At 32.5% G+C, this 27,904-nt stretch overlaps 1 protein-coding gene across 2 annotated transcripts in view; it reads left to right on the plus strand.

Annotated features, from left to right (window-relative positions):
* Positions 1-27,904, plus strand: part of LOC118185249 (caskin-2-like) — a 658,017-nt gene that overhangs the window by 611,063 nt on the left and 19,050 nt on the right. For both annotated transcript variants that reach the window (XM_085825792.1, XM_085825793.1), the window contains 3 exons: positions 6,724-6,834; positions 24,466-24,567; positions 24,654-24,792. In XM_085825792.1, the coding sequence (XP_085681918.1) occupies positions 6,724-6,834; positions 24,466-24,567; positions 24,654-24,792 (352 nt within the window). The remainder of the gene's footprint in view (positions 1-6,723; positions 6,835-24,465; positions 24,568-24,653; positions 24,793-27,904) is intronic.

Consider the following 27,904-nt stretch of genomic DNA (forward strand, 5'->3'; position numbering starts at 1 on the left):
GTTATATCATAAGTTTTTTGAAATTATTATTATTATTAATCAATTTAAAATTATGAATCAGTTTAAAATTCGCAGTTAATCTAGTTTCATTATGTTAGGCTTAACAACTATGTTTAGTTATTAGGCATATCGAATTAATATTTTTTCATTTCAAAACTTCTGTTGCTCACTCATCAGAAAAGCGCGAGATATATAGTAAAAAATTCTTTAATCTGATTGGATAAAAAATGTTGGTAATGTTACTCCTTTACGTTATGGCATAATGCGGAATTATTTCCTGATGACGCACTTTAGTAGTTTTAGGACAGAAAGGGAGACGTTGGCAAATTAAAATGAGGAATTAAAAGGGACCATTGCTAAATTAAAGTTAGTAGTTTTCTTTCATATTTTATGTCTCACATATATGTAGCCTGTGTTATAAATATTTGGGAGGGATGCGTATGTTTTAGTGTATTAATCGGTATGTCATTTTATGTGTTGTTTAATTACAATATTAAACATTTTTCACGTAAACAATACAGTGGTAGGTCGGTCTGCGTCATGAATCCGTTCCAAATCCTTGGACGTACACCAAATGAACTTTTCCATTAAGAAATAAAAGGAAAGCAATTAATCCGTTCTTTTATAAAAATCTATTGTTTTTGTTATAATTCTAATACACACACGCACACTGTATAACACTAAGATACAAACGCATGCAGTGGGTGAAGTATATACTATATATAAATGAAGCGCTACGCATGATACTGTACATACATGTTTTCATGTTATCCAAATAAAAAGCATTTTTTGAATATTCTCTAGCGGTCTTTCTTTGCTAATCGATTTCATCCCTTTCGCAGCGCTGGCCGATTTAATAGCGCCTTTGGTTTTCCGCACTTGCAGACACCATCGCATTCAGTATACGTATGCAGTAGCCAAGTTTCGGATATGCAGGCCATCTTCATGCTTTTCAACAAATTCTTTTTTTACCTCCATAGTGTGGCCCTAACCATTACCCACAGAAATCAGGTAAAAATTCGGATTACTGAATAGTAACAGCAGGCAAACTCAGGCTTATGGACAGTCGTCGCATTTTCTTAAAAGAGGTAAAACAAGTGCTCGCAGTCGCGACTCATTGACTCGACGAGCAAATATGACATCAGTCGCTATGTCATCGAGCAAATACCACATAGTCAACAAAATGTTTTATAAAGTTCGACGTATTTCAGAGCAGATGTATTCCGAGGTGCCACTGATTATTCAAATGAATTCTGTCTCCACTTTGCATCGGGGGCCGTAGGTTTACAGTAAAATAAAATTTAATATGCTGTTTTTTTCTCATTCTTGTGTATTATCAGTTGCAAAACGCTTTAATGTTTATTGGGTTCTGATGTGTTTACCCTGACCTGTGTGAAGTGCATGAAGTTGTGTCATCTTCAAGAACTAATTTAGTGAGCGCTTTGCAGCGAAATTATGTATTTAATTTGGGGAAAGGGACTAGTAAACATGGAAAATTCCTAAATTTACTAGGGACGTAAACTCTAACAAAACTCTTTCAGGTCTGACATGAAAGGAACCAATTGCAGTTCCGAAATGGAAAAGATTTGCGAAAATCCGCTTTTGCATTTTTTTATTTTGTCATTTTATTCTATTTTATTCTCAGTAACATTAAAGGGGGGCCTTGGATTCCATCCAACTCTATCTAAGATTCAATTCTGCGATGGTAGTGGTGGGGATTTTTATCTGCGCCTTATGTGCTGACTCGGGTGTTTCATTGCCGTCCATTCTTTTTCCAAAGCGCTCCATATAATCTTGCAGTCTCATGTTTGTACCGCGTTTTCCAGTATATAAGAATCTTTTTCGGAACACTCCACATCCCATCCCTCGCGCACCCTACATACCTTATTTCGTGTTTCCTAACGCCTAATTTCTTTATTTCGTTCTCTTTCCTTTTGGTATTCTCCTTCCTGCTTGAAACGTGAAAAGTAAGAAAGTGTTGCCAACTTTCACGATTCAAATTTTTAAAAGCTGTAATTGGTTTTTGTTCTCTCTGTATTACTGGCTACGCCCTATTCTTTTGTTCTACTTTTATATTGTTCGGTACTCTCGGTAGCATTATCTTCGAACCCCTTTCTTTCTATTGAAAAAAAGAGGGGGGAGTTGCTACAAGCGTAAAAAATTACGACTGCTTTTTAATTCAGTGTCTCCCTAACTTTCCTGTTTATGTGCCAAAAAAATATTGTGTGACATTTTCTTTTAATGTGTTTGCATTGCTTCTCATGGGTATTACATTTGAATTTTTCTATCAATGTTGTAAGTTTTTTTTTTTTTTTTTTTTTTTTTTTTTTTTTTTTTTTTTTTCCCTTGTGCTGCTCGCCAGCCCGATTAGGTACTATTAATTAACAAAAAATATTTTTAAAATAACCATTCAATTATATTTCTTAATTGTTAAAATATGGTAAGTATTTATAGTCATAAGAGATATCTTGCAAGACGTTTTAAAATAATTGATTGCTGACTGATGAACTTGTTAGCGAACATGGAATCTTATTGCTTCATTCCGATGTTAGAGGCTCAGCGGGGAAGAAAGTACATACTTCAACGATTTGTAGAACTTCTTTCGCCAATAAAGCAGTTTTCGGAATCCGGAAATGAAAGTTATAAAGAATTGGACGATAATAATTGGTTACCCGATTTGTGTTTTCTCACGGATATAACAGCTAAACTGAACAAACTGAATGATCTCCAGGGAAAAGAAAAAAAAAAAAAAAAAAAAAAAAAAAAACCCTTTTTCAATTTACTGGGACTGTAACTGCTTTTCAGATAAAGTTAAATTTGTGGATAAATTAGATGAAAGAAAAAAATTTCACCCATTTTCAGAATTTATCAAGAATTTATTTAATAACCACAAGGCAATTGAAACAGAAAAATACTCGGAAATCCTAAATGCACTAAAAAATAATTTTGAACTCCGGTTCTCTGATTTCCATAACGTTCAACCAATATTATTATTCATCTCAAACCCATTTGCCGAAATTAATATTTCAGATGGATCACTTAAGATTGGAAATGTGTTTAACAAAAATGTTAATGTTTTGGAAATGTGCTCGCCATAGGCCAAAGGTTGGGCACCACTACACTATAAAAACAAAAATTTCTTTTTAATTATGAGATTTATATTTATTTGAAGGCTTACTTATTGAAGTCTTTGTGGGCGGTTCTAAAAGTATGTTTTTATGAAAACTATATAATACTGCGCACTTGTTTTAGATATTTCCCGCAAATAAATTTCATTTTATTTGAATGTTTTCCCGCTTGTTTGAATAGTGAGCTTTGTGTTATCGCTTTATGCCGCCCAGCTGCTATAGCGATTAGTGGCGGTGACAACCGTGCCAATGCCTCGGGATTCGAATCACAAAGAAAGCTACTTCTAATTCAATGTGTTTTCCTGTTTATGTACCGGCAAATAACTTAATAAATTAATAAAAATTTCTGATTAACGCTTTTAATGTTTGTAAGAGTAAAGTACAGGGATGTTCAGGCCGCGTGTCGCGTGCGGCTCGCCCTGTAAGATTTTGCAGCCGGTGGCGGAATTCACAAAATTTGTGAAATGTGGCAAAAGAAGTTGTTGAGTGACGAAAAAAAAAAAAACCCTGGCGTCCTTAACCGACGAAAATCTGCAGCATCAATTACGATGTACAAAATACAATAGAGAATGAGATCGTCTTGAAAAACTAAATGAAAGAAAAGATAAATAAGTATCACACTGTTTATAGTAAATATTATAATATTCGATTGTTTTATTGATTACTATTATTATAATTATTAGTGTATATTTATAAATATTTAGCTGTTCTATTATTAATGTTTGAATAATTCTGTTTTAACGTTTCACCTCAAAAATTTTTATCTAACTGTCGGTCGGTCATGAAACAGGTGCCGGCCTTTTAAGCTAATGTACTTAATTTACATCCAATTCATTGCCTCAAAATTATTTATTCTTGATTATATTAATTACGGAATAAAAAATTCTTGTTGACAATTTTTAGTTCCCATTTATTATTTTATTTTCATCTTTAATAAATCTTTTTTGTTTTTGATGTTCACTATAATACGTACCTTAAACTAGGCAAAACGGCAACCTCATGTTGCATGTAGATTTTAATCAAAACTCTTCAGGAGGAAAAAAATTATACTCAGAAAACTGACGAATCTCTTGCCCCGTTTTGGTGAAGAGGGATCTTTTTTTTTTTTTTTTTTTTTTTTTTTTTTTTTTTTGGGGGGGGGGAGGTGAAAGACGAAGAAAAATCTCGTTCAGGTGAAAATGAAGCCAACCGTATCTGGAAACTGAACTAGGGCTGCATAGGAAACGCGTAATCCATAGTCGAGAAAGATATCATATTGGTCTTTTCAAAATGTCTGTTTCATCGGTAGTATGTATGTTCACTGTAATATACGGTCTAGTTTGTGAGTCTTGGGGTGTTGTGGTCGTGGAAATTACCGATCGATATTTATTTATTGTTTATGTTTATTTCAGGAGGTTTGGTTTGGTTTATTTAATTATGGCAAAGCACACTAGGGCTATCTGACTAAGGGGAGGGATGCCTTCGTGGAGGACTTTCTAAGGGAAACTGGCTCGTATACACGTTACCCATGGCGAAAACCACGAAAACGCCCATGCAGCCAGCCCGTTCGCGGGATTCGAACCTCGGACCGAACTACCAGTGTTCAGCGACTTTACCGCTCGGCCGCTGGTTGACCCTTTATTTTAGGAGGAAGTTTTTTCTTAATTCAATGTATCGCTATGTAAAAACTATCTATGCCCTTATTTTAAAATTCAATCAGACTTTCTTGAACCGATATTTCACTTTCGGTAATTAAAAATATATCTTTGTTTCTAACTGCATAAACTGAAATGAAATGAATAATAATTATATAATAATATAATATAGAGTAACATAGCTGATTGGCTCGGGGTGCTTCTTTGTGGTGAAAATTTGAAAATATTTTCTTCACCTCACAGGCATGACTCTGAAATTATCTCGTGTACATCTCACATTCATTTCTGCCATTTTTAGGAAATGTTTGGCTCGGGAAAGGAAGCATTCTGCAAATTAGAATACAATAGGTGATATCCCATTGTTCATTTTATAACGGTTTTCCTTTAATCCCATGGCGGAAACTTTGAGACACCTCGGGAACAGCTATAAAACGAGCACTGGTGTTAGATTTGAGAAGGGAAATGGTAAATAATTGGTTATTCTGGCATGGAGGGGGGAATAATGGTTGTTGTGCAAACGCGTAAACTTGGAATATTTGTCGCTATAGCGAATATGGTTCCTTTCTTCTTTAATTAATGAAGGTTGTAAATGAAGTAACCTGGCTAATGGCTCTTTAACTCGGTAAGTGGAAATTGCTTCAATAAAATCAGTAGTCTTTAGCATGAAATCGACTCCCCTTCTATTGAGTTTGGGGTCATTTCTAGTTAGTTCTAGCAAATCTAGTTAGTATTCTTGAATTTTTATTTTCTCAAATTCATACAAGTAATGATGATTCGTGCTATTTAATGAATAAAAAGTAAGGCTGTTGGGAAAGTACGAAAGTTGCTTCATTCAACTGATTATTTCCAACTGATAAATAATCAGCTGGAAATTATTTAGAAAATTTTGCTTACTCTTTAAGGGAAATTGACTTGTATTCACCTTACACGTAAATGGAAAATCCATCCGCATTTGCTCGTTTGATGGGATTCGAACCTTGATCTAACTCATTAGTAAGAAAATCATCCAGTCAGCCAATCATAGTCTTTTATGTGTTTTGCGATAAATTAAGAATATTATATTTGACTTATTTATTAATCAAAGAAAGAGAACGTTAAATGCTGTCGTGTAGAATAGTTATATAGTACATAACTATTCTACATTATATTGTACGTATTATATTATACGTTATTCAGTTGATAAATTTTCTGATTAGCGCTTTTAATATCATCTAAGATAAAATTTTCAAGCTTTATCTTTGTACACTTCTTAGCAAACTTCAGAATTATCAACATGCTTCCGTTAAGAAATATGTATTTATATGTTTGGAAGAGTTTTCCTGTGGTAAATATTACTGTGTCTTTTCTACGTTTACCCTACCTACATTTCTCTGTAACTTGGTAATTTTTACAATGCATTTTAAACTCATCTGGCAAGCGGCTTTACTTCGGTTTAAACTATTATTCGATAACATTTTTGAACATACTAACCGAATTGCTGATCACAATAAGCAATGTATTTTCCATGTATGTTTTCTTATCTACTGTATTGTAATCTGACGGCTTTTGTAGCCGGAAGTTCTACAAAATAAGAGTACTGCGATCTTGATCTGACATTCGTACGAAATTTCACCGTCTAACTACTATTAAAATTAGAACTCTTTTTCCCATACGTTACTGATACGCAATCCCATTATTATGTAGTGTTTTGGAACAGTTTGAAATGTTTATCCGTTCTTGATCATTATAATTTTGTATAGCATAAAACAGAAGAAATTTTATGCTTATTCGTTTGCCTTGATATGCACTTAATAATCTACTAATGTTCCTGGCCTAGAAAATTGCAGAACAGTTTATCATTATATATTTGCATTTAATTTATTCTTGCTGCAATGCTGTAATTTTACTGAGAAATCTTGAAATTTTCTTGAAATATTTTCTTGAAAATTCTGCACCGCTATATATAATTTTTCATTTTTCAGGACGCTGAAATCTTATCTGCTTGGCTGACCAGTTTGAAATACGAAGATTATTGCCCATTGTTTTTACAGGCTGGATACGATATGCCAACCATCTCTCGAATGACTCCAGAGGTATGTGTTTTCCTATTCTGTCTTTTATCACGATGATACGGTCTTGATATAACTGCAGTTCTAGATGCTTTTCCTCCTTGTTACGTATTATAGAAACGTTATAGCTATTATATCATAATCTGATGTGTATTTGTTGATGCAGAGGTAGTATTAGAGCGCTATCTTTTTTCGAAATCTTTTATGACGAATTGATATTTTTCCTTCATAGTTTGTTCGTTTTGTTTGTAAGTTTCCCAAGGAAGATAAAATGTACTTATACTCGCCCTAGGTTCGTAGTTTGGCTCTTTTCGAAACATATGTTGTTCATATGCATTTTTATAAACTGACTTCTATTTATGAATTTTTACTAAATGTAAATGATACCTCTACATTGTATTGCTGGATTCGAAGAAGTCCACTGAATTGTTATTGCTATAGGAAATTCTGAACTGGAGAAAAGTACTTTTATTGATTGATATGTACCGTCAATGCATGAAAGCCGAAAACTGGCCAGCAGTGTGTGAAACGATTGATATTTCACACGTTTCCTAGGCAGTCGCCCAGCTGGTATAGTGATTAGTGAATCTGACTGCCGTAGTGATGTGCCCGGGTTCAGATACCGGAGAAGGGATGATTGTCCACCTGTTAGGTGATTCCATAATGAAATGGCTACCACATCTGGCTCTTGTAGTGCCGCAAAGCTAATGGCTATTAAATAAAGCGCCTGAACATTAAAAATTATTCTTTTCGTAGACATTCTGTAGAATACCAAATGACAACTGGCAAAATATGAAATAAATTTCCATACATATCATACGTTGTTTCTTTTAATAAAAAAAGGTATAAATTTTATTTTATACAGCTTTCATTTTTCGTTGCGTATTTTGAATAAAAGCTTTTTAATGGCACTCTTTCATTATTATTATTATTATTTTTTTTTTTTTTCAAAATAATATATGTATTTTTTTAGGGATGCACGTCTTTTAAATAATACCCATATCATATCCTTTTTTCAAACTTTGTCTAAATAACGTTTGTCAATCTATTGAATGCCTAGCTATTATGCACAACGCCTAGAGAAAGTATATAATAATTCTCATATATCATAATTTGTCTAAAACGCCGGACATTCTATAATATTCTGCAGAATGCTGATCTTTCATCCAGTGCATATAATAGGTTATGAGGTATTTTTCCCGCCTTCTTAGCATGCCTTCGTGGTGTGGTGGTCTGCACGCTGGGCGCGTATTCCGTGGTTCGAATTCCCGCGAGGGCGTTGCTCATTTTTTCACCTTTCCTGCTTCCAAAAAATATCTAATGTCTTTACAGTGGCGCCCGAACTAAAAGGGTGGCGGATGATGATTCTTCACACTCAGGATTTCGCGATTGGATCCCCTATAAAAAAAACCCTGTCGCCCTTTAAAAAGGGGAGTATATAAGGTATTTCTTTCGCCTTCGTGGTGTGGTGGTTTGTACGCTGGGCGCGTATTCCAGAGGTCCGTGGTTTGATTCCCGGAGACGCCGTTGTTCATTTTTGACCTTTCCTGCTTCCAAAAAAATACCTAATGTCTCTACAAGGTATAATTTTCTGTCCTAGAATTTCATTGAAAATTATTTAAAATTTCATAGTTCTGTGCATTGAAGTTAAAAAAGTTGCAGTTTCAAACAAGTAAAAATTATAAATCCTCAAATAAAAACGGATTGATTAAAGTAACATTTTGTGGTCATCTGCCCCAGAACCTAACAATAATTTATCCAATTTTCTACTAACTTGGATATCACGATAGGTCGCGTTATGCTTTTTGTGTGATACTTATTGAGAGATAAATTATTACACTGAGATATCGTGTTCGTGTTTAAATCAGGAAGCACGATTTTCGTCAGTATTGATGCTTTTCCGATCAGCTGATCATTGGAGGTGCCCAAATCTTGTTACGAAGGTGAAAAACATAATATGTAGCAGTTACTGAACGTGGATGTCTAATGCAGGATTAGAATCATCTCTTTTTCTGTCAAGAAGGTTCCTTCCTTTTATGGCATTCCGCCAAGAAATTATTTTGTTCTTAATACGGAATCAGGTGATATAGTTCCAGTAATCAGAAGCTTTAGCTCAAGAGTTTAGAAGTGACCAGAAGCGAATGAATTAAATACAGTTTTATGTAATGCTAGAGAACCCGTAATTACTCAACTCAAGAAGTTATTTTAAAGAATTCAACGTAATATTTTCATTTTCATAGCAAGGAGGTTCAGTAAAAATATTGAATACTGTTTCAAATACCATCCACCTTTCCTTTTAAAATTACACTGGTCAGAACGCTATGAAATGGCCAAAGTGTAAAAGTTGATAAAGATTTGTATTAAATAATTTAGATTTGGTATTATGTTTCTGATTTCGAATATTCTTCACATATACCGCTTTTAGGTAAAGGGTACTCGTAAGTTATTTTCCGTTTTGTAGGAAGTTCGAGTGATAAGACTGTCGATTAAATTCGTGTTCAGTTTCAGCTTAAGATTGTAAATTATCGAAGATTTTATTCATGGAACATCCTAAAATTCCTCGTTAAAACTATTGTTAATGACCCCCCCTTTTTTTTTGTTTGTTTGTTTTGTTCAGATTTAGATTTACAAACTGTTTTTATTTTTAAAACGTATTTTTATTCAGCTTTCTTTTTATGAAGAACAAACGGACCTGCACATTTCGTTGAGATATGATGCACTTTATGATTAATAAATCTGTTATGTAAGGGTATTTTTTTGACTTCTTAAAATAACTCGATTATTCTAATAAAATTTAATTCTTGAAATCTCGTTTTGTTTATCACGAATATTATTATCTCTACTTTTTCTGGCCCGAGGATTATTAGTTTATTTTGCAGTAAAACAAATAATTTCCTATCTTTCGCTAAACATAACAGCGATTTATAGATATCATGTTAATATCACACCTCTTCGGTAACTTTTGCTGATAGGTCATGTTCTAAATCTTTACAGCTATTACTAGTGTGAATTGTCCATATTTATACATGAAATCCATTTGCTGAATACTGATCGGAATCATCTAGTAATATACTTGTGATGACTGCCCGAAATTGCATTACTAATAAATGCTGGCTCTTAATTAAACAGCATTTCATCCAGGCTGGCTCCCGTAATTCACCATTATTAAGTGCACTCTGAAGTCTCTTATCCAACGTCTTTCAAAAGCTTTTAACCTTTCTAATAATTGCATTTTCTCTCGACAAGAACATAGTTCGTTGAGCAAAGAATTTTTCTAGCACTTTGCCGCCGTTTCTGTTTACCCTTCCGATGATGACGCTATATAAAAGGATTACGGGTAGAGATGTGCGCAGAAGTTGACACTGTTCTCTTGCTCTCGCGCCATCTGCCGTTTCGGACAACACTGAGGGCTGGGGCGGGTCATGTTTATTAATAATATTAATATGTGCCTTACTGGGTTTGTGTTTACCTTTGTGTTTGACAATCGGCTTTGTTGTACTCCGTTGTTCTTCGTGCTGTAACATTTCTGAAGAATTAGAAGCAGTGTTACCATCGTTCCAAAATTACTGAACCGGAAATTTTAAAATTTAGGGAAAAAAATTAAAAATTTTGTTTTATTGTGAGACGAAAATAAATATTTAAATTGCTTTGTGTGCTTTTGCTTTATAAAAAAAATCAGCACTGAAAAACTAGAATTATCTCAGTAAACACAAGGTTTAAACAGCAGCAAGACAAAAATTTTGAATTTTACCTCTTTAATAGTTTATTTTATTTAATTCATACATTTATTGTGTATAAAATAAGGTATATACATACTCATAACCTGTTTTATATATAATTTGAAATTCTCGAGATTGAGCTGTTTCAAAAGTAGATTTACAATAATTAATTTTACTACTTAATTTTATGCTTCAGGTATGTATTTATTTAAAAAATATAATCAGTATGAACAGCATGAGCAAAATAATAGCCCATTTTATATACATTTTCTGGAAACCTTATAAGACATTTCTCCCACTTTCCTAGTGTGCCTTCGTGGTGTAGTGGTTCTGCACGCTGGGCCGGTACGGTATTCCAGATGTCCGTGGTTCGATTCCCGGCGAAGGCGATTGATAATTTTTCATCTCTCTTGCTTTCAAAGAAATCCTAATGTCTCTACAGTAGAGAGTCATCATCCACAACCCTTTTAGTTCGGACGCCACTTGTAGAGAATCTCACTTGTGTAATTCTCAGTTACTGTAGAGAGTGAAGAATCCTAAGAACTGCTAAGCGAACAATCGCTTAAGTTCGTGTGACAAGAAGCAACAAGATGGAAGGGTAACTAACCCTTTATTATTCCAATAAGATTTTAACAGAACTCCGTCTTGGAGTGTACAATAAAAGCCGACACTTGGGCTTGAACTTAAGAGACTAAGGAATAAACTAAAACTAATTTAAAACTAAAGAGATATAGCCGAAGCTACCAAAGTTTTAATGCAGTTGGCCCCTTGAACACGAGATGACTGTGAAACTATCAAGGGCCTGAGTACGGCCGAGCGTAACAGCTTTGAGAGAGAGTAGCCAAAAAGCAGACGCGCGCAAATCAGAAACTGTGATTCTATCTAATTCAGCAAGTAGAACTTTGCCGTTAAATACCGCTCATCCTCATTATGTATTCAGAATGATTCTAAAACTACGTTCTGGCCAGAAATAGTAAGTTGAAGTTAAGAATTTGACAGGAAAAGAACTTTAACTTAAAATTTAACTGTTAATAATATTAACATAATCCTTACAACCTGACATAGATTTCTTTGGGCGAATCAAAAGTTTATTTTAATTAGGATTTAAAAAAAATCATTAATGAATGATAATAACTTAGAAAATGGAAAGCGATATTATAGAAATCTTTAAAAACAACTTTTAACAAAAAGCAAGCTCAGAGAGTCTAAATTCAGGTATTTAAAATAATATTTTTTTTTTTCCCAGCAAATGAAAGATCTTGTTCAAGTAAAACTGAAGGTCGTGTTAATATTAGACTCTACTGACATCTAAGAAATGCGTTATTGGAGGTGTTAAGACAACAAGAACCACCATTAAATAAATTTGTACGGCTAGTTTCGGAGGTTTAAATATACTCGTAGAATCTCTTTCTTCCGCTGCAAAAGTCCGAATGACGAAGGAGAAGCCTGTGCTCGGGCGATAACAATGAGAAGAAGGAAGTCAAGCTACTGCCGCTATCTATTGATAAAAAATAAAAACAACTATGAAATGATTTCGTTAAGAACTTGAGGGTAGAACGAATTGGAATTGGGATCGTTAACCAGAATTGAAAGATTTTTGTGAAATTGAAACGCCTCAAAATCTACTTGACCAATGGAAGATGCTTTTTGAATAATTTTGGCTGCAGAAAAATGGAAAATGTGATTTTCTGACTAAGAATTTTGGGCAGCAGAGCACTTATATGTTCCTTAGCACGAAATTTTAAGGCTGTCTTTGCGTGATCAATGTAAATTAAATCACATTGGCTATGAAGTGCATTAACAGACAGAATTACAATGCGTGCTCGCACTGTTATGATGAAATATAAATATGGATTATTAAATAGTAATTGAACGTAAAATCAAATTAACTCCGTGAGCTTCTGTGAGCTAAACGTTGTTGCTGTATATACTTGAAAACAAGACCCCCCTCATTTTTCTGTTTAATAACATTTCATGTTTTAGAATGTTAATAAAGTTTATGCGTTCACAAAGGTTATTCTTTTAGTCCAGGGCGACTAATATTGCTTAATAGCAGCTGGTTCATCCGATAAAAGTCCTATCAAATATTGGAATTTCTGAATTTTTGCTAATGATTGATTGATATGAACTGTCTCCACGTACAGATCTTTAAAATTAAGCCAATCAGTATATTTACCACAGAAATTTATCGGAATATTTAAAGGAGAAAGTTTAAAGCTGGAGTGGGATTTGAAATCGGAACAGTCAAGGTGACAAATACTTCACTGGCGTATTGATACATTATCTTTGTTTTAAAATACTTAGCTTCGAATTCAGCAATTTCAGAAGCTTCTTCGGGTAAAGCGGCATCATTATTAATCAAGTTCTTTAAATATTTCGGTTCTTTCCAATCGCGCTTTTAATATCGTTAGGTGTAACTGATTATTGAAACTATTGTGAAGCCGAGTTAAGGTTGGTTTCGCTCGTCCTCTTAATCTTTAAGATTGGTTTCACTTAATTCAATCATTATGATCATGAAGGTAAATGATAAGTAAGCCTAAATAACTGTAACAAGATACTTACGTAGTAAAAAATATTTCCATTTATCTTTCAAACGGCATCCAGATGATCCGCAATATTAGTACTTAAAAGTTCGTTCAAGACAATTCTGAAGTAAATGTTTCCTGTTTAACAATCCTCACTTGTGGAACCAATGATAGTCGCCTTGGGCTAAAAGAATGAGCTTTGTTGACACACCAGCTTTTATTAGCATTCTAAAACATGAAATTATTAAACCGAAAATGCCTGCAGCACAGTGCGGCTGCCAAAACTATACTTCTTTTTTTCATACCAAACAAATAAACATAAAATATGAATATTGTTGCCATTCACATAAATTTAATAGTAAAACAAAGCATGTTGCCAGTAACAAGATCATCATATATTAATGATAACATACAAGTAATACCGAAAAAATAAATAAAGCAAAAAAAGGGGAATGCAGTATTAAATACATATCTCAACAGTCATCAAATATATTTTAAAATCTGTTATCCTAAAATGTAGAGATGAAATGCGATTTTCTTCTGCCTTTCGATTCAGGAGGTCATATTTTCGACCCAATACGATAGTTCATTTTGCAACTTTATCTCATAAACTTTAATTCGAGTGGTTATTTTTTTTTAATATTAATATGCTTTGATATTATTTCTAGGAAAAAATTAGTAATTCTTTTGTAAGATTTCGAAAACATACTACTCATGGATGACGGGGTACATATTTTGCATCCTATCATATCCAAATAATACTGTTTTAATGTATAGTATGAAAACCACATTCTTAGAATACCTAAGCATTTTATAGAATGCCGAAAATTGGCCGGCAGTATATGAAACGAGCCCACCAGCGGCCGAGCGGTAAAAACCGCTGAACACTGGTAGTTCGGTCCGGGGTTCGAATCCCGGCGAACGGGCTGGCAGCATGGGTGTTTTCGTGGTTTTCCCCATGTGTAACGTAAATACCAGCCAGTTTGCCTCCACGGGGCATCCATCCCTTTCCGTGTAGTGCCTAAGGGCGGAGCACGTAATAAGTTTTTTTAAAAAAAGTATATGAAACGATTGACATTTATTCATTTCCTAGGCAAGTGAAGGGGAGGGGAATATATTTTCAGTTTTTTTGAAAAAAATAAAATCCGCTTTTATGATAGGAGTTTAACTTGCTGTCAGTATTTTAATTAGCATATTTATGCTGAGGAAGTATAACGTCGTATGCTTCTTCAGAATTGGGGAGAGAAGACTTAAATCTTTAATTAAAAAAAATAATAATAATAAAGGTTTCAGATTTTAAATTAGTCCAAGGCGTTCTTTAACGTTTTGTGTGTTACCTTTATTTATTAAATATCATGTTCTTTGCACTTCAGTTCAACAGCAATGTTGCAAAATAATTTTAAAATGAGCAGCATATCTTTAGAATTTCCGAAACACAGTTCCACGCGCTGGAGATAAAAAGTTTTTTTTTTTTCCCACCTCCCCTTAGAGTGTTGCCATTGCTCGCTTTTAAGTCGTTGAATTTGTTAATCAAAAATTTGTTAAAGTTTTACAAAATATGAAATCGATAATAAAACAAATTTCAAATTTAGGCTTTCAGATGCCCATATTCGCAGTAGGATTACATCATTCAAAATTGGATGGCTGTAGGTACCGTTGTTTTATCACAATTCGAGAAACATACATATACATTTATGCAGATTCTTCATTATTTAATTTCTTCATTTATAATGTAGGACTCTAACATTTGGTGGCAACAATTTGAAAAGTGATACGCCGCTTATAGTGATTCGACGCAAAATCGCAAAACGAAAAAAATAGTCCTTCAGGGACAAAGCCTCTTTGGAAAATTCTTGAACTTCCTTTGTAGAGAAATAACTTGTGTTACTAGAAAACTTATTTCTCAGATGGACAACCATGTTAATTTCAAATTAATTAGAATTAAAAAGTACGCATTCTTTTTTTTTAAACGTAACTTTATTTTATGTAAAGTTTTCGGAGAAAATTTTTAAACATATATGTTTCTTGGAGATGCTTTATTATGACTAGTTAACAATTTCAGTATATTTTAGAATGACATTTTCAAAAAATTAAAAGTATTATTTAAATAAAAAAAAAAAGAATTATAACTGCTTATGGTTTTTATTTTGTTCACTTATTTTATTAATCAACTTCTGTTTTAAAAAAAAAAAATGGAATTTTAATTCTTAAAATTCTGTTTAGTATAGTACCTGTTGTAGCATCATTCGTATAAACTGTGACTACTTCGAAAAGTATGTCCCTGATTATTTGTTTTCTTTTATCTCTTAGATATGGCACGTAGTTTTCTGTAATGCAGTTTTGCATCGGGAAGTATTCCCTCCTATTTTATTTGCATTCTCGATTGCTGCAAGAGCATCTGTGAAATATTAATGAACCTCACCCATGCCACCATGAGAGCTTTAACTGTGGGACTGAAATGCAGATTACGCATGGCCCCTTAACGGCACTAAGGTGCAGAAGGTTAATATGTTATGTAATTAAATAGGAGTGCGCGTGGGAGAAAAAGATAACTTCATTATTCAGAATGCATCAGTTGTAGCTGCCCTTCTTGTCCTATTAATTCAGCTACCCTTACGGAAGTTCGAACCGAATATTAGTCCGGATAAATACTTCGTTTTGAATTTTATGTTTTGGACTAGTCAAAAATCTTCAAAATAGCTCGATTTTCGTGTTCCATAATGTTCCCTTACACTGCGGAAACACCGCTTATAGTTAGTTATATATATATTACTTATATCTAAAGATAATATATATATATCTCCTCCCCCCCCCGTCGTCAACTAGGTGAAGATCTGTTTTTAGAAGTGGTTTTTGGTACGCATACATTTCTTAATTAAATAGTTTTTAATAGAATTAAGAAAACGAAGCTGCGATTATTAGTCATTCTGCTGTCCTAAATTTTTTTTTTCCTTGTCAAAAATTTCTGAATGTGTAGTTAATTAATTTCTTGAGTTTCGAAAATGAAAGCTTTGTTTAATGGATGCCGGCTGGAGTAGAAGAGAAATGGAAAACTGTAGAAGGTAGACCAGTCAGGTAGAAATTATTTCTACCTCCGTGGTAGGGCTCGATTAAGACTTTTAGAGACAACACTTACAAGCTTAAAGCACTTTTGGTGTCCTCATATATGTTAACGATAGTTTTCTTTTCATTCCTTCTCTCTTTCGGTTTTGGTTTAGCTGCTCCATACGTACTATAGTGAAACCAGCCATGGGAAATTTTGTGTCTCCTGTCCTGAACATCTAAGGACCTTTAAAGATCTAAGGTCTACAGCTAAGGTGCCCCCTTTCTTCGAGGACCTAAGCACGCCCTTATAATGCTAAGGCTTAATCTGGGCCGGTTCAGTGATATGGACAGACAAGTTACTCAGTTTGAGATGTCAAAGTTGACCTACAATATCGCTATATGTAGACGGGCCTGTCAATTGTTCTGTTGATGAACCAAGTTACAAATGCATTTCTGATAAAACGTCTGCTCTCTGGTACTTAAAAAAATCCACTGTCAAAGTCAGATTCTTCATGTCATGTCTCTTAGGCTTGATGAAATTGATGTCCTTCAGGGATTTTGGAAAGGATTGCACCGTGAGAGGATTATTATCGTGTGCTGTAGTGCCAGTATTTTTGTTTAGAGTGGTATAATTTCTTCTTTTAGATTTTGGCAACAACGGAGCGTACTCTGTCGTGCAGTAGAATGACCCTTTAGCAGAGATTGTCAAGACTTTTTGCAAAATTTTCTGTCAGCATTCTTTTTTTACATAGTGTAAAATTGCAAAGGCGTGTTAAGTATGTTGTCTTTAAAATATTAAACTCAGATTTTCTACCAGCATTTTAAAAGCATTCCAAAAGTGCGTTGTATTTTGATTTTACTTTTTTAATCCCAGGTTAATGAACTGTAAAAAAAAATATAAAAGTGTTAGAATACGAATACTAAAAAATGCACGCTTGCCTCTAAAACCACATTTTACCACTTCGCGTGGGTATATCTTAATAATATCGTCATATATTAGTAAAACCCCGAAGTTAAATTATATTGCTCAATAGTTCATACCTTTACTATCAGATATTAATAAACGTTAGACTACTGCGGGAAATTTTAAGGATTATCTGATAGTTTAGGGGTCTTTTACAGTCACATTTATAATATTATTGATATTCGTCAGAAATCTTAATGCCGAATATGAATATCTGCTTTAAGAACGAAGTGATATATATACAGGATGAGTATTTTTTTTTAATTCTCACATTTTTGAAGTAGTTAGTACAACAAGTACGACATCTTATTAGATATGAGAACTGCATTTAGTGAGTGCATTTAGTAAATTTTAGAACTTACGTATAAGTTGTGTCTTTAAATACAAATCGAGTATGGCTTGCGAAGAAATATTCTTTCAGAAGCGTATGTATTTCAAGTTATAGTTCTCTGCGAATGTGCAGTTTTAGATTTTTTATGTTAGTGATATGACAGGATGTTTTGAAACATATTATAATGCTGGTATTCTAGAGAAGGGAGAAAATCAAAGGATGATAGAATGAAATTATATTATGACAATAGTAAATCTTTTAAGCGTCGATATACTTGTAGACATAATCGATAATAATATTTAACAAAGCATTTATTACCTTGTAATTCTCCTTATCATGTTTCTTCACAGTGCATTTGAAGAAACTGTTTACTGAAAATGCTTTGAAATCATTTTTACAGTACAAAGTGAATGCAGCTGAGCTCTAATCGGAATAAAATACCAATTCTATATCATATCAGAAGCTAGGGAAGATGATAATTGATGAACTTGCCGTAGTACTCGGAGATGGCCATCGCATTTGATACAATATGTTGAGTTACATGGTTCTGGGAGAATAATGATGATGAATGACAGTCAGATGCTCGGAACTTCCATATGTGCCGATAAGCATGTGATCGCCTCATCAAACGTGTCTCAGGGTTTCATGAGATCATAATAATAACGCAGTTCAATCCGAAATCTAGTAATTCCTTGTTAAGACTTGATTATCGATGACATGCACAACTCTGTCTATGTTTATGGACCTTTTAAACATTCTGCATTCATTTTACCGACTTTTTTTTTTAAAGGCAGCTTATTAAAAATGATGTGCAAATTGCTATGGACAGCACTTACGAAATGAATTCTGCATTGTCGTTGCCGGTATACTGGGAAACCAGTTTCCCAGCCCCATTTTGTTTTTCTTTGTGCAGCAGCATTTATGTGTGGGCATTTTATTTAATACTAGCTTGAATAGAGTATTCCCATAATGAAATGGGGCGCCTCCCGGACGCTGGGGAGCGCCTGTAGGTTGCCATGGAGACACGAAGACCCATGGCATCTGAGGCTAGCGCTTTCCTGTCTTTCAAACGGGGATTGCATCTTCTTCGAAGTTTTATCTCCCATTACGTAACTTGGCACTTCGATTTCATCTTATTTAAATATTCTGCGCAATGAATTTTACTTTTTCGTTAATGAACTTTTCTTTGTAAGAGGATTTTTTATATTTTTTTTAGAATGAAAAGGCAGTGATTTCATTGCTTATCTATTGATAGTTGGAAAAGCATTGAAAAGTATGTTCGTAAAGATTCTGTAGATAGAAGTATTAGGCCATCTCCCGAATAAACCCAAACATTATTATTAAAACATGTACATACAGCTGTAAAACAAATACTTCATTGTGATATATTAAAATAAGTAAAATTATATAAATCTTCGTATGTTAATAAATCATCATTAACCGACAGCCCAAAGGGGCAATTTTGCTCAGAAGGGCTATTACTTTCGTTTTGGCATTTTTCGTCGATTCACGATAAGCGTTGTTTCATATTTCAAATCGTTGCCACCAAATATTATCGCTGTGTTATATTTAAAGAAAATAAATAATGAGGAATCTACATGAATGTATGTATGTTTCTCGAACTGTGATAAAACAACGGTACCTATAGCCATCAAAATTTGAGTTACGTCATCTTCCATAGAATATAGGCATGTGGATGCCCTAATTTGAATTTGAAATTTGTTCTATTATCGATTTCATATTTTGTAACACTTCAGAGAATGATGTTCATTGATTAACAAACTAATCGATTTCAAAGCGAGCAATGGCAACTCTGTACGGGGGGGGGAATTTTTATCTCCAGCTCACAAGACTGTGAATCGGAAATTCTAAAGATTTGCTCATTTTAATTATATTGCGATATTGCTGTTGAGCTGAATTTTATGGTTTGAGTACGTAGAATATGATATTTACTAAATAAAGATAGCACACAAAACGTTAAATAAACGCCCCGTTGGACGTAACTTAAAATCTGAAAGCTTTCAGATTTATTTATTTTAAATGCGGGCGAAGCTCATTCTAATACTTGCATGGTGTCCATACTTTTTAAACTTGTTACCTTTCAGACTTAACAGAAGCTGATGCAGAAGGCTAAATAAAAAGGTGCAAAAATGCATTATTATTAGTCTTCTAAGAGAAACTGTCAACTATGTAAAAAGTAAATTAAGCTTTTGATTTCCAAATAAAAGTAAATTAAGATAAATGCTAATTTTCATGTTCGTGCGGGAAACCGAAAGAGACTTTAGCAAATTAATTTTTTTAATTAAATTATGTAACGAATTTGAGACGCCAGACCTTTCATATTTTACAGACTACATCTTTCGTGAGATGGTTCAAGATTTCATAAGATTGAGAGAATTATGTCGTAACCCCGTACCTTATGTTGCGACAGATAAACAAGCAGCAATTAAGGCTCTTTATCTCTCTTTCTCTTTGCTTTTTATATGGAATTTGTTTTAAAGTTTTAATTATGTTTGCGTCAGTCCTAACTGCTAGGAACTACGATAAAAATTGCAATAACTATCCAAATCTTATGTTTTCTTATGCTGGTGATTAAAAAGCTGAAAGAAAGCTTCATCTATCAAGAATCGGAATATTAATTCACAAGGATTCATTTGTGTTATGGTAATATCTTAGTGACAGTTTTATCATTCTCAAGAATCATTTAAACGCAAAGTTTCATCATTACATCATTTACTCAAAGTTTCATCATTACATCATTTAGTCAAAGTTTCATCATGGGTGTAGCTTTAGCATATATATAGTTCCTGCTATTTGTCGTTAGTTAGATATACTCTTGTATGAATAATTTTTCATTTTACAACTAGCATTTGTAGCTGTTTTTGGAACCAACACTATCGTAATCGAAATAGCTTTCCTTTAGTTCTTTAGTTAAGTCAAAAATCGAAATTGATTCAAACTATTTCTCTTAAGGTTTACGTTGCAAACATAGTCCTTAGTTTTACACAATTATTAGGCAAGTTTTTCAGAATTAGATTGTATTTCTGCAATTGTAGTTTTCAGGCAAATAATAGCGAAGCTCTTGATTCTGTAGCCTTGATCCTTGTTTCGTATTTATCATCAAGTTGGTTAGTAAAACAGTGGCTATTAAATTATGGTAGAGTTTGGTTTCTGTTTTGTTCTCTGATGTTTTTTGATGAGGTTTTGGTATTTGCTTTTAGCTTGCTCGTTATCATCATACTTGCATGAATAAAGGTTGTCTACGATAAATGTGTTATTACGAAACTACCCACGTACCGAAAAGAGAGTTCCATATCTTGAAATAATCAGAAATCCTAGATTTTTTCTTTGTTTCCTTTTATACTTTGATTTATAAAACAGTGCTCTCAAATATGTATTCAGAAGTATAGTTTTTTTAATGCCGGTTTTATGTAATCGGTAATTAACTCCACAATCCATTACGCCGTTGAGTATTTTTAATACTTGTAATATGTAGGAATGATGTAACGGAAGTAGAAGCGAAGGGACTTTTTATTTGAAGCAACATCTTATCCATTTGAAGCGTGGAATGTAGTTTAAAAAATAGTTATTACCGTTATTTGTTCTTAGCACGTCCATATCACTAAGCGCAACGGACTCATATCTGTCAACCTCTCTCCAAACGACAGTTGGAATGGCGTTGTTGGGATGCATTCTTTAATAGAGGAAAAGGAATACCATGGCACTAATGGCGATTTAGCTGGGAGAGGAGGAAGAGTACGCGCATAAATTAGGGCTTTTCCTCGATCCGATATATCACTGTGCGCCTCCCATATGGCAAAGTGTTGTTGACGAGGATCGGAAGTAATGACCGAAGTTCTGCGGGCAGAACGATTTACTGGCGGAAATTTCTTCCCCTGAAAGCTTCGGAAATCACTCAGTTCCTTGCTTACTTTGTTTGAGATATTTTCCCTCTCATCTTTCAAGTTTATAAATATTTTAATAAGCATTATAGAAAATAAGCGACTGGAAAATTCGTGCATATACTTTTATAGAAGTTGTTAATATAAATCTGTATATACGTAATCTCCTGCTTGTTAAGTATTTATTTATTTTAATATCAGCTCATTAGCGTTACATAAACACAGACGATATTTATTAATATTAATTGTGAATGACAGCAATGTTCAATTTCTTGTTCTAAAAAGAATTCTATGTAACGGCCTGTTGTGTTTACATTTTTAAATCCTCGTACGACATAAAGAAAGTATTGTTATCGCAAAAAAAATTTGGGTGTCACATTTCAACGAAAATATGCATTTTGACCACTCTCTTTTTGCATGACATCTGTACATACAGTCATATTGTGACTGTACTGGATACTCTTTTTTCCCAAACGGATTGTAAAATGGATTTAAAATGCGAATCCATTTTAAATAATTAAATTCAATTAAAACGTTCTTCGTGGCGTCTGTACGTACGTACGTATGGATCTCGCGTAACTCAAAAACGAATAGCTTTTAGAACGTATTATTTTAGAACGCTTTTGTATATGGGGACTGCTAGAACTTGTAGCTGTGCAGCTCTCTTTTTGGTTGCAGTCAGCCGCATCAAACGTATGTAAATAAATATATGTATATGATGTACCAGCTTTTTTCCGGAATAAATAGATTGGTGAAGAAATATAGATGTAGTCGTAGCTTAAATTATCAGACGATAAGTTTAAAAAACAGGATCCATTTATTATTGGTCAGGAGAAATAACAGTTACAAAAATCATATTTCCGGAGTAAATAAAAAGAATTACTAATAACTTTTTGTATGAAGTTTACTGCATCGTTACATTAAAGAAAAAGACCCCGATATTCCTTTGCGAGTCCTTTTATATCCTCTGGAAAGGCGGAGCTTCCAAGAAATGACGTCAGCCTCGTCAGCCATCCCAATTCGCTTTAAATATCTCCAGAACATTCTATAACTGTACGTGTAGAAAAGGCGGGAAAAACAAGTTGACTACGGGGCTGTGGATTTAATTCCACGTACTTTCAAATAAGAGATCGTCGCCATTAAAAATGAAAAGAACATACAGTTAGAATTTTAAGTGTATTCTTGACTATGGAATTTTATTATTACATATATATATATATATAATATGTAAATCAATATATATACCTACTCTATTATCACCCAGCTCGGTGAGCTGAGTTTTTTTATTCTTATGCATTGGTAAATTGTTCATATTTTGCTTTAAAAGTAATTGAATTATGTTGTTCTGATGTTCCGATTAAAGTTTTCATGCCTTTACTTAATCTGCATGCAGTAGCTGTAGAATTATCAACAGTTTAAAAGTTGTTTAAGTGGCACTTAGTCTAACGAGGCCGCCATTTGCTTACATCCGAAATTCTTAGTAGAATAGTTAATTCAGTGTGTGCACCAACTTCAGTGTCTTTTGCAGAATGGGATCAAGAGTGAACTTTCTGTACATACTTGAAAAGTTTTGTGCGCTGAAAAATCCTGTGTTCTCATGGCCGCTGGCCGAATTGCTTGTTTTTGCGTAGAAATTCTAGTTTTAACTTTTTTTAAAAAAATATTATTATACTGTATTTGGTGTTTTAAATTTTTCCGTATTTTACAATTTTTAATGAAAGGTTTTTGAGTTTTTATGTATTTTTACCATGCTGCCAAGTGAGAACTAAATTGCTTAAATGAGAAATATATCTGTATTGGAATTTGAGGAAATGAGTTTAATTGAAATGCAGCAAAAAAATGTGTATAATTTGATAGGCTGTGCAAGGAAGTTATGTGGTGTCCACATCAGATTTGTTTATGTATTAGAATGCTAGATTCATTAGACTTGCTATATAAATATATGCTGTATAAAGAACTGTAAATAGCATATGCTGTAAAGGCCAAATTATATGCATATATATATATATATAGAGAGAGAGAGAGAGAGAAATGGATATAAATCAGTCTTTTGTACTTTAAATTATGTAAATTCATAATACAGTCAAAAGTCTTTAATCCGAACTAGTCGGGACTTCGATTCCGAATTATTGGTGTTTCCGGATTATAGATCATCAGTTTAAATCTGGTAAGATGGCATGCAGAAATTATAAAATTAAAAATATGAAACCGTAATTTATGAAATAAAGAGAAATTATGATCTAAAGGGTATCAAAATTTACAAAAAAATGCTTAATATTTATTTGTTTACTTTATCAAACATTTCTTTCAACGCGCGCATGCGTAAAGCATATATTGCGCATAGTCGAAATTAGAAAATTGCAACCAGAAAACTATTTGATGTGTATTCGTGATATTTATAATGACGAGGAATTTGATTTAAATCATATCAAAGACGGAGTACATCGAGATGAAATACTACCTTTAGTAGGGAATTATAAGCCGAATAAAATAAAAACATCTGTCCTGAAGATAAGGATAGTGCTAACAGATCAACTTCCAGTTCATTGAGCGCCGCGACGTCCCCCCCCCCGCACAGCAGCGTGAAATTGATAAACAGATTTTGGAATCATTAGAGAAACAAAGGATATGCCTTTATCCATTTTTTGTTTGATGGACATCGAAACATGCTTTCACTTTGTATATCCTTTGGCAGCTCCAGAATCGGAAATTCTTTTTGACATAATCGAAAGTTCAAGCTTAGTTTTATAAATTTGCTGTAACAGTCTGCAAAAAATAATAAGCCGGATCCAATTAGAAAATTAAGGAACAATGCAATCTTCAACATTACCTGAAATAGATGATTAGATCATTTTAGTTTAGCTTATACCATCCGTTATACATTAAACGTGCATGCGTAAAGGTATTATGCGCATGCGTAAAGGTATTATGCGTTTATGCATGTGCAGAAAGTTTGTAGCTTTCAGGTCCGGATTATAGATCATTCCGAATTATGGACGTCCGGATTAAAGACTTTTGACTGTACACATATTTTTGAGTCTACATGATATACTCTTAAAACTGAAAATGTAAATTTTCTCTTATATTTATTAACTTTTCTGGTATATTACTTATTTCAGTTGTTACTTTGTAGTATATTACTTATTTCTACTTTTGATCTTTTTTCAAGGATTTGACTGCAATTGGTATTACGAAGCCTAATCATAGACGGAAATTAAAAGCAGAAATTGCTAGGCTGAATATTTCTGATGGTATTCCAGATTACAAACCAGTAAGAATATTTTAAAAGGATTATCAAATTATCAATTATTTTATATAGCTTGATACCATATTTTAATAAAATATAATTTCTATTAGAACTCCTTGCTGGAATGGCTTCATTTACTGAGACTTGAAGAATATTATGAAACTTTATGCGAACAAGGTTATGATACGATTGATAAAGTAACAGAATTGACTTGGGAAGATCTAGAAGAAATAGGGATCCAAAAATTAGGTTTGTTTTAATTTTTAGTATATCACATATTAATACAGTTTGCATACATTTTCGAATTAAATGTATACATCTTTATAAATAAAGTAAATTATGATGTAAGCATTATTGTAAAAGTAATCAGAAATTAAAAAATAAATATATAAACTGATCTTTTCCCAGATTTTTAATTACCTCATTATGTAATTTTATTTTTACAGTACAGGAAAGTTTTTTTTTTTTTTAAATTTATTTATCTTTTTTTAGTTTTGTTATTTCAACCATTTTTAGTTTTGCCAATTTTAATCCTTAATGCATTATATGGGCAAAAGGTAGCAGCCATCTATGCAACTACTATTAAAAAAAAAAAAAAAAAAAATTCTGAAAAAAGAAATTAATAAAATTTTTTAAAACTGATTATAAAGTAAACTAAAAAATTTATTCTTTATTATGGATACATTAATATTTATAAATAGAATTGTCCCAAATATGTTATCTGACTAGTTAAGGGTTAACGTTTTATCAGTTACACTGATATTTGATAATTAGTGGTGGATCAAGAAATATTTAGCTGGGTCATTTCTAAAGATATTCTATTAAAGCAGAATACATTTAATGATTTTCATAAATACATTACCAATTGATATAGCTTAAATTTTATATTAATTTTCATTAAAAGGAGCTATACACTTTAACTGAATGGAAAAAACATTTATTGTGTAACTAAAAGAAGTTTTTATCAAATACAATTATTTATATATTAATTTTTATTACATTTTTTAAGTAGCTAAAACAAAAGGTACTCTTCTGTTATCAGGACTGGATTCAGAAATGTATGTATGCATTGTCACAATTTAATGCATATCCACTGTTATTGGCCATTGATAGTAAAACAATTTTTTCATGCCAATTTAACTTTTATAATTTAATACTTGTAAAAAAAATTCTAAATTTTTTAATAAAAAAAAAATAATATTACTTAAAAATTACGAATTTGTAAATTGGAATTTATTTAGACTTCAAATTGTTATTCTTTTACTGCCTTAGCTTTCTTAATTTAATTTGAAATATAAGAATTTTAATAGGAATATTCTCTTTAATTATAATTATGTATATATGGTTGTATGTATGTGTGTACACACACATATATTTGCACATACATACATGCATACATTTCTGAATCCAGTCCCAATAACAAAAGAGTAACAAGCAAGTAAAATTGATGATTATGGTGTAACTGAAGACTAATTTCTGAAACAAACCTATTGATAGGTATTTTGTATGTAAGTAATGGATACAATGATCATTATTTGTATAATAGTTGTAGACATCATTATTTGAATTTAAGCTATCACTAACTTAAAGTATTTTATTTCTGATATAATTAATTAATTCCAGATCTCTTCAGAAAATCTTTTTTTCTCTGTAGTAATTTGAATATCAAATACAAAAAGTAAAAAAAAAAAAAAAAAAAAATAGATTTAAACACATGAATGAAAATTGTTATTTTTCTGTTTTGCACCTACAAAGCATTTCAGGTAGTTTTGTAATTGTAAACAATTTCTAATTATAAGACTAGTTTATAGATGACAAACATACATGCCAGTACACACTTAGTGTGGCAGGTGATGGCCAAAAGATCATCTCCTGCCTAAGGAAGTATACCTAAAAATTAACAAACAAAAATATATAACAATTACAATATTCCTCTTATTAATTACAATAACAAGTGGTCCCAGGGCAAGTGCTAAGCATTTTGCTGCTCCTGCAATCTCTGTGGGTCCTGGATTTTGCTGCCCATTGCTTCTTTAAATTGTAAAAATTTTGCTGCTCTAAATTCTAAAAATTTTGCCATCCATAAAGTTTGCTTCCCTAAGTTCTAAAATTTTTGTCACCCGTAAACCTGCTTCATTGGTTACACCTCCTTTGGGTTCTGGGTTATTGTTCAGGGATGGAGTAACTAAACCCACAAAGCAGTTTAATTTTAATTTGTGCAATTCTTTCCGACATCAGTATTTTATGGAAGTATTTTCAGAATGTCTCACCATTTATAACATAATTAAATATTAGATAGTTTTACCTTGTAAGTTCATAGTATCATTGATATCTAAAAGAAATAATCCAGTATTTTATTGTAATTAAATATTAAGATTCATACACCAGTTATATTTGATATTAGCAAATAATTTATGAGACAATTCATTTGATCATATTAATTTTTGTCTTCCCTTTTTACCCATCATTTTGTAGACAAAATATTTTGAATAATTGAAGTTGTAAAACCATATTATGTTATAAATTTAGTAGAAACATCTTATAATAACTTGCACTTCATTCAATGAAGAAATATTTCTCTTCTTGTGCATCCCATATATATATAAAGTAATTAACATCTCCTTTTTTTTATCTCTATCTTTTTGTTTTTATCTTTCATTTTGTTCCTTTTCAAGTAAGGAGAATGAGAAATGTGTTAATGTAGTTGACAATATTTTGTAAGTGAGTAATATTTTAATTTTGAGTTAAAAAAGTTTTTTTTCTCCTTTCTTAGTATTGGTTTGGGATATTTATTCTTTAAATAACTAATGATTTATCTTACAGAATGCATTATTTTTTCTAAATAAATTTTATTTCACATTCCATCAGAAAACTTATATGTTTAAATCTGAGGTTTTCTAGCAGTTCATTTTAGCCCCCAATGTAGCAAACAGCATGAACTCCTCACATTCACCTCAGCAGCAATACTGGGACATTCTTGTTCCCTTATTTAATATAGTAATTAATATACTATGTTTAAGAAGCATAAAAGTCACTTAAAGGGAACTAAAATAAGTTAACTAAAAGTAAAATTTAAACTAAACTTTAAAAGGGAAATGAAGAAAAAAATTCTTTTGCTGAAAGTTTTCATTTGTACAAAAGTTTTGTATTTATTTTGTATATAAGATTTTATTTTTAAACATTCTTTTTATAAGGGCTCTGAAACTGAACAGTGTCTGATAGTTTAGTTATATATTCATTCTGAAAAATCCCCATGTACATTTTCAAGGTATAATTTTGAGTTTTCTCATTGCATAATGTAAAAACGAATCAGTTTCCATTAATATTTCTGTCCTGAAATGGCCACCAGTAGATGAGGAGT

The sequence above is a fragment of the Stegodyphus dumicola genome, chromosome 10 (genome assembly GCF_044657685.1).
Source record: "Stegodyphus dumicola isolate Sdum_Otavi_A_Nest chromosome 10, ASM4465768v1".
Classification (NCBI taxonomy): domain Eukaryota; kingdom Metazoa; phylum Arthropoda; class Arachnida; order Araneae; family Eresidae; genus Stegodyphus; species Stegodyphus dumicola.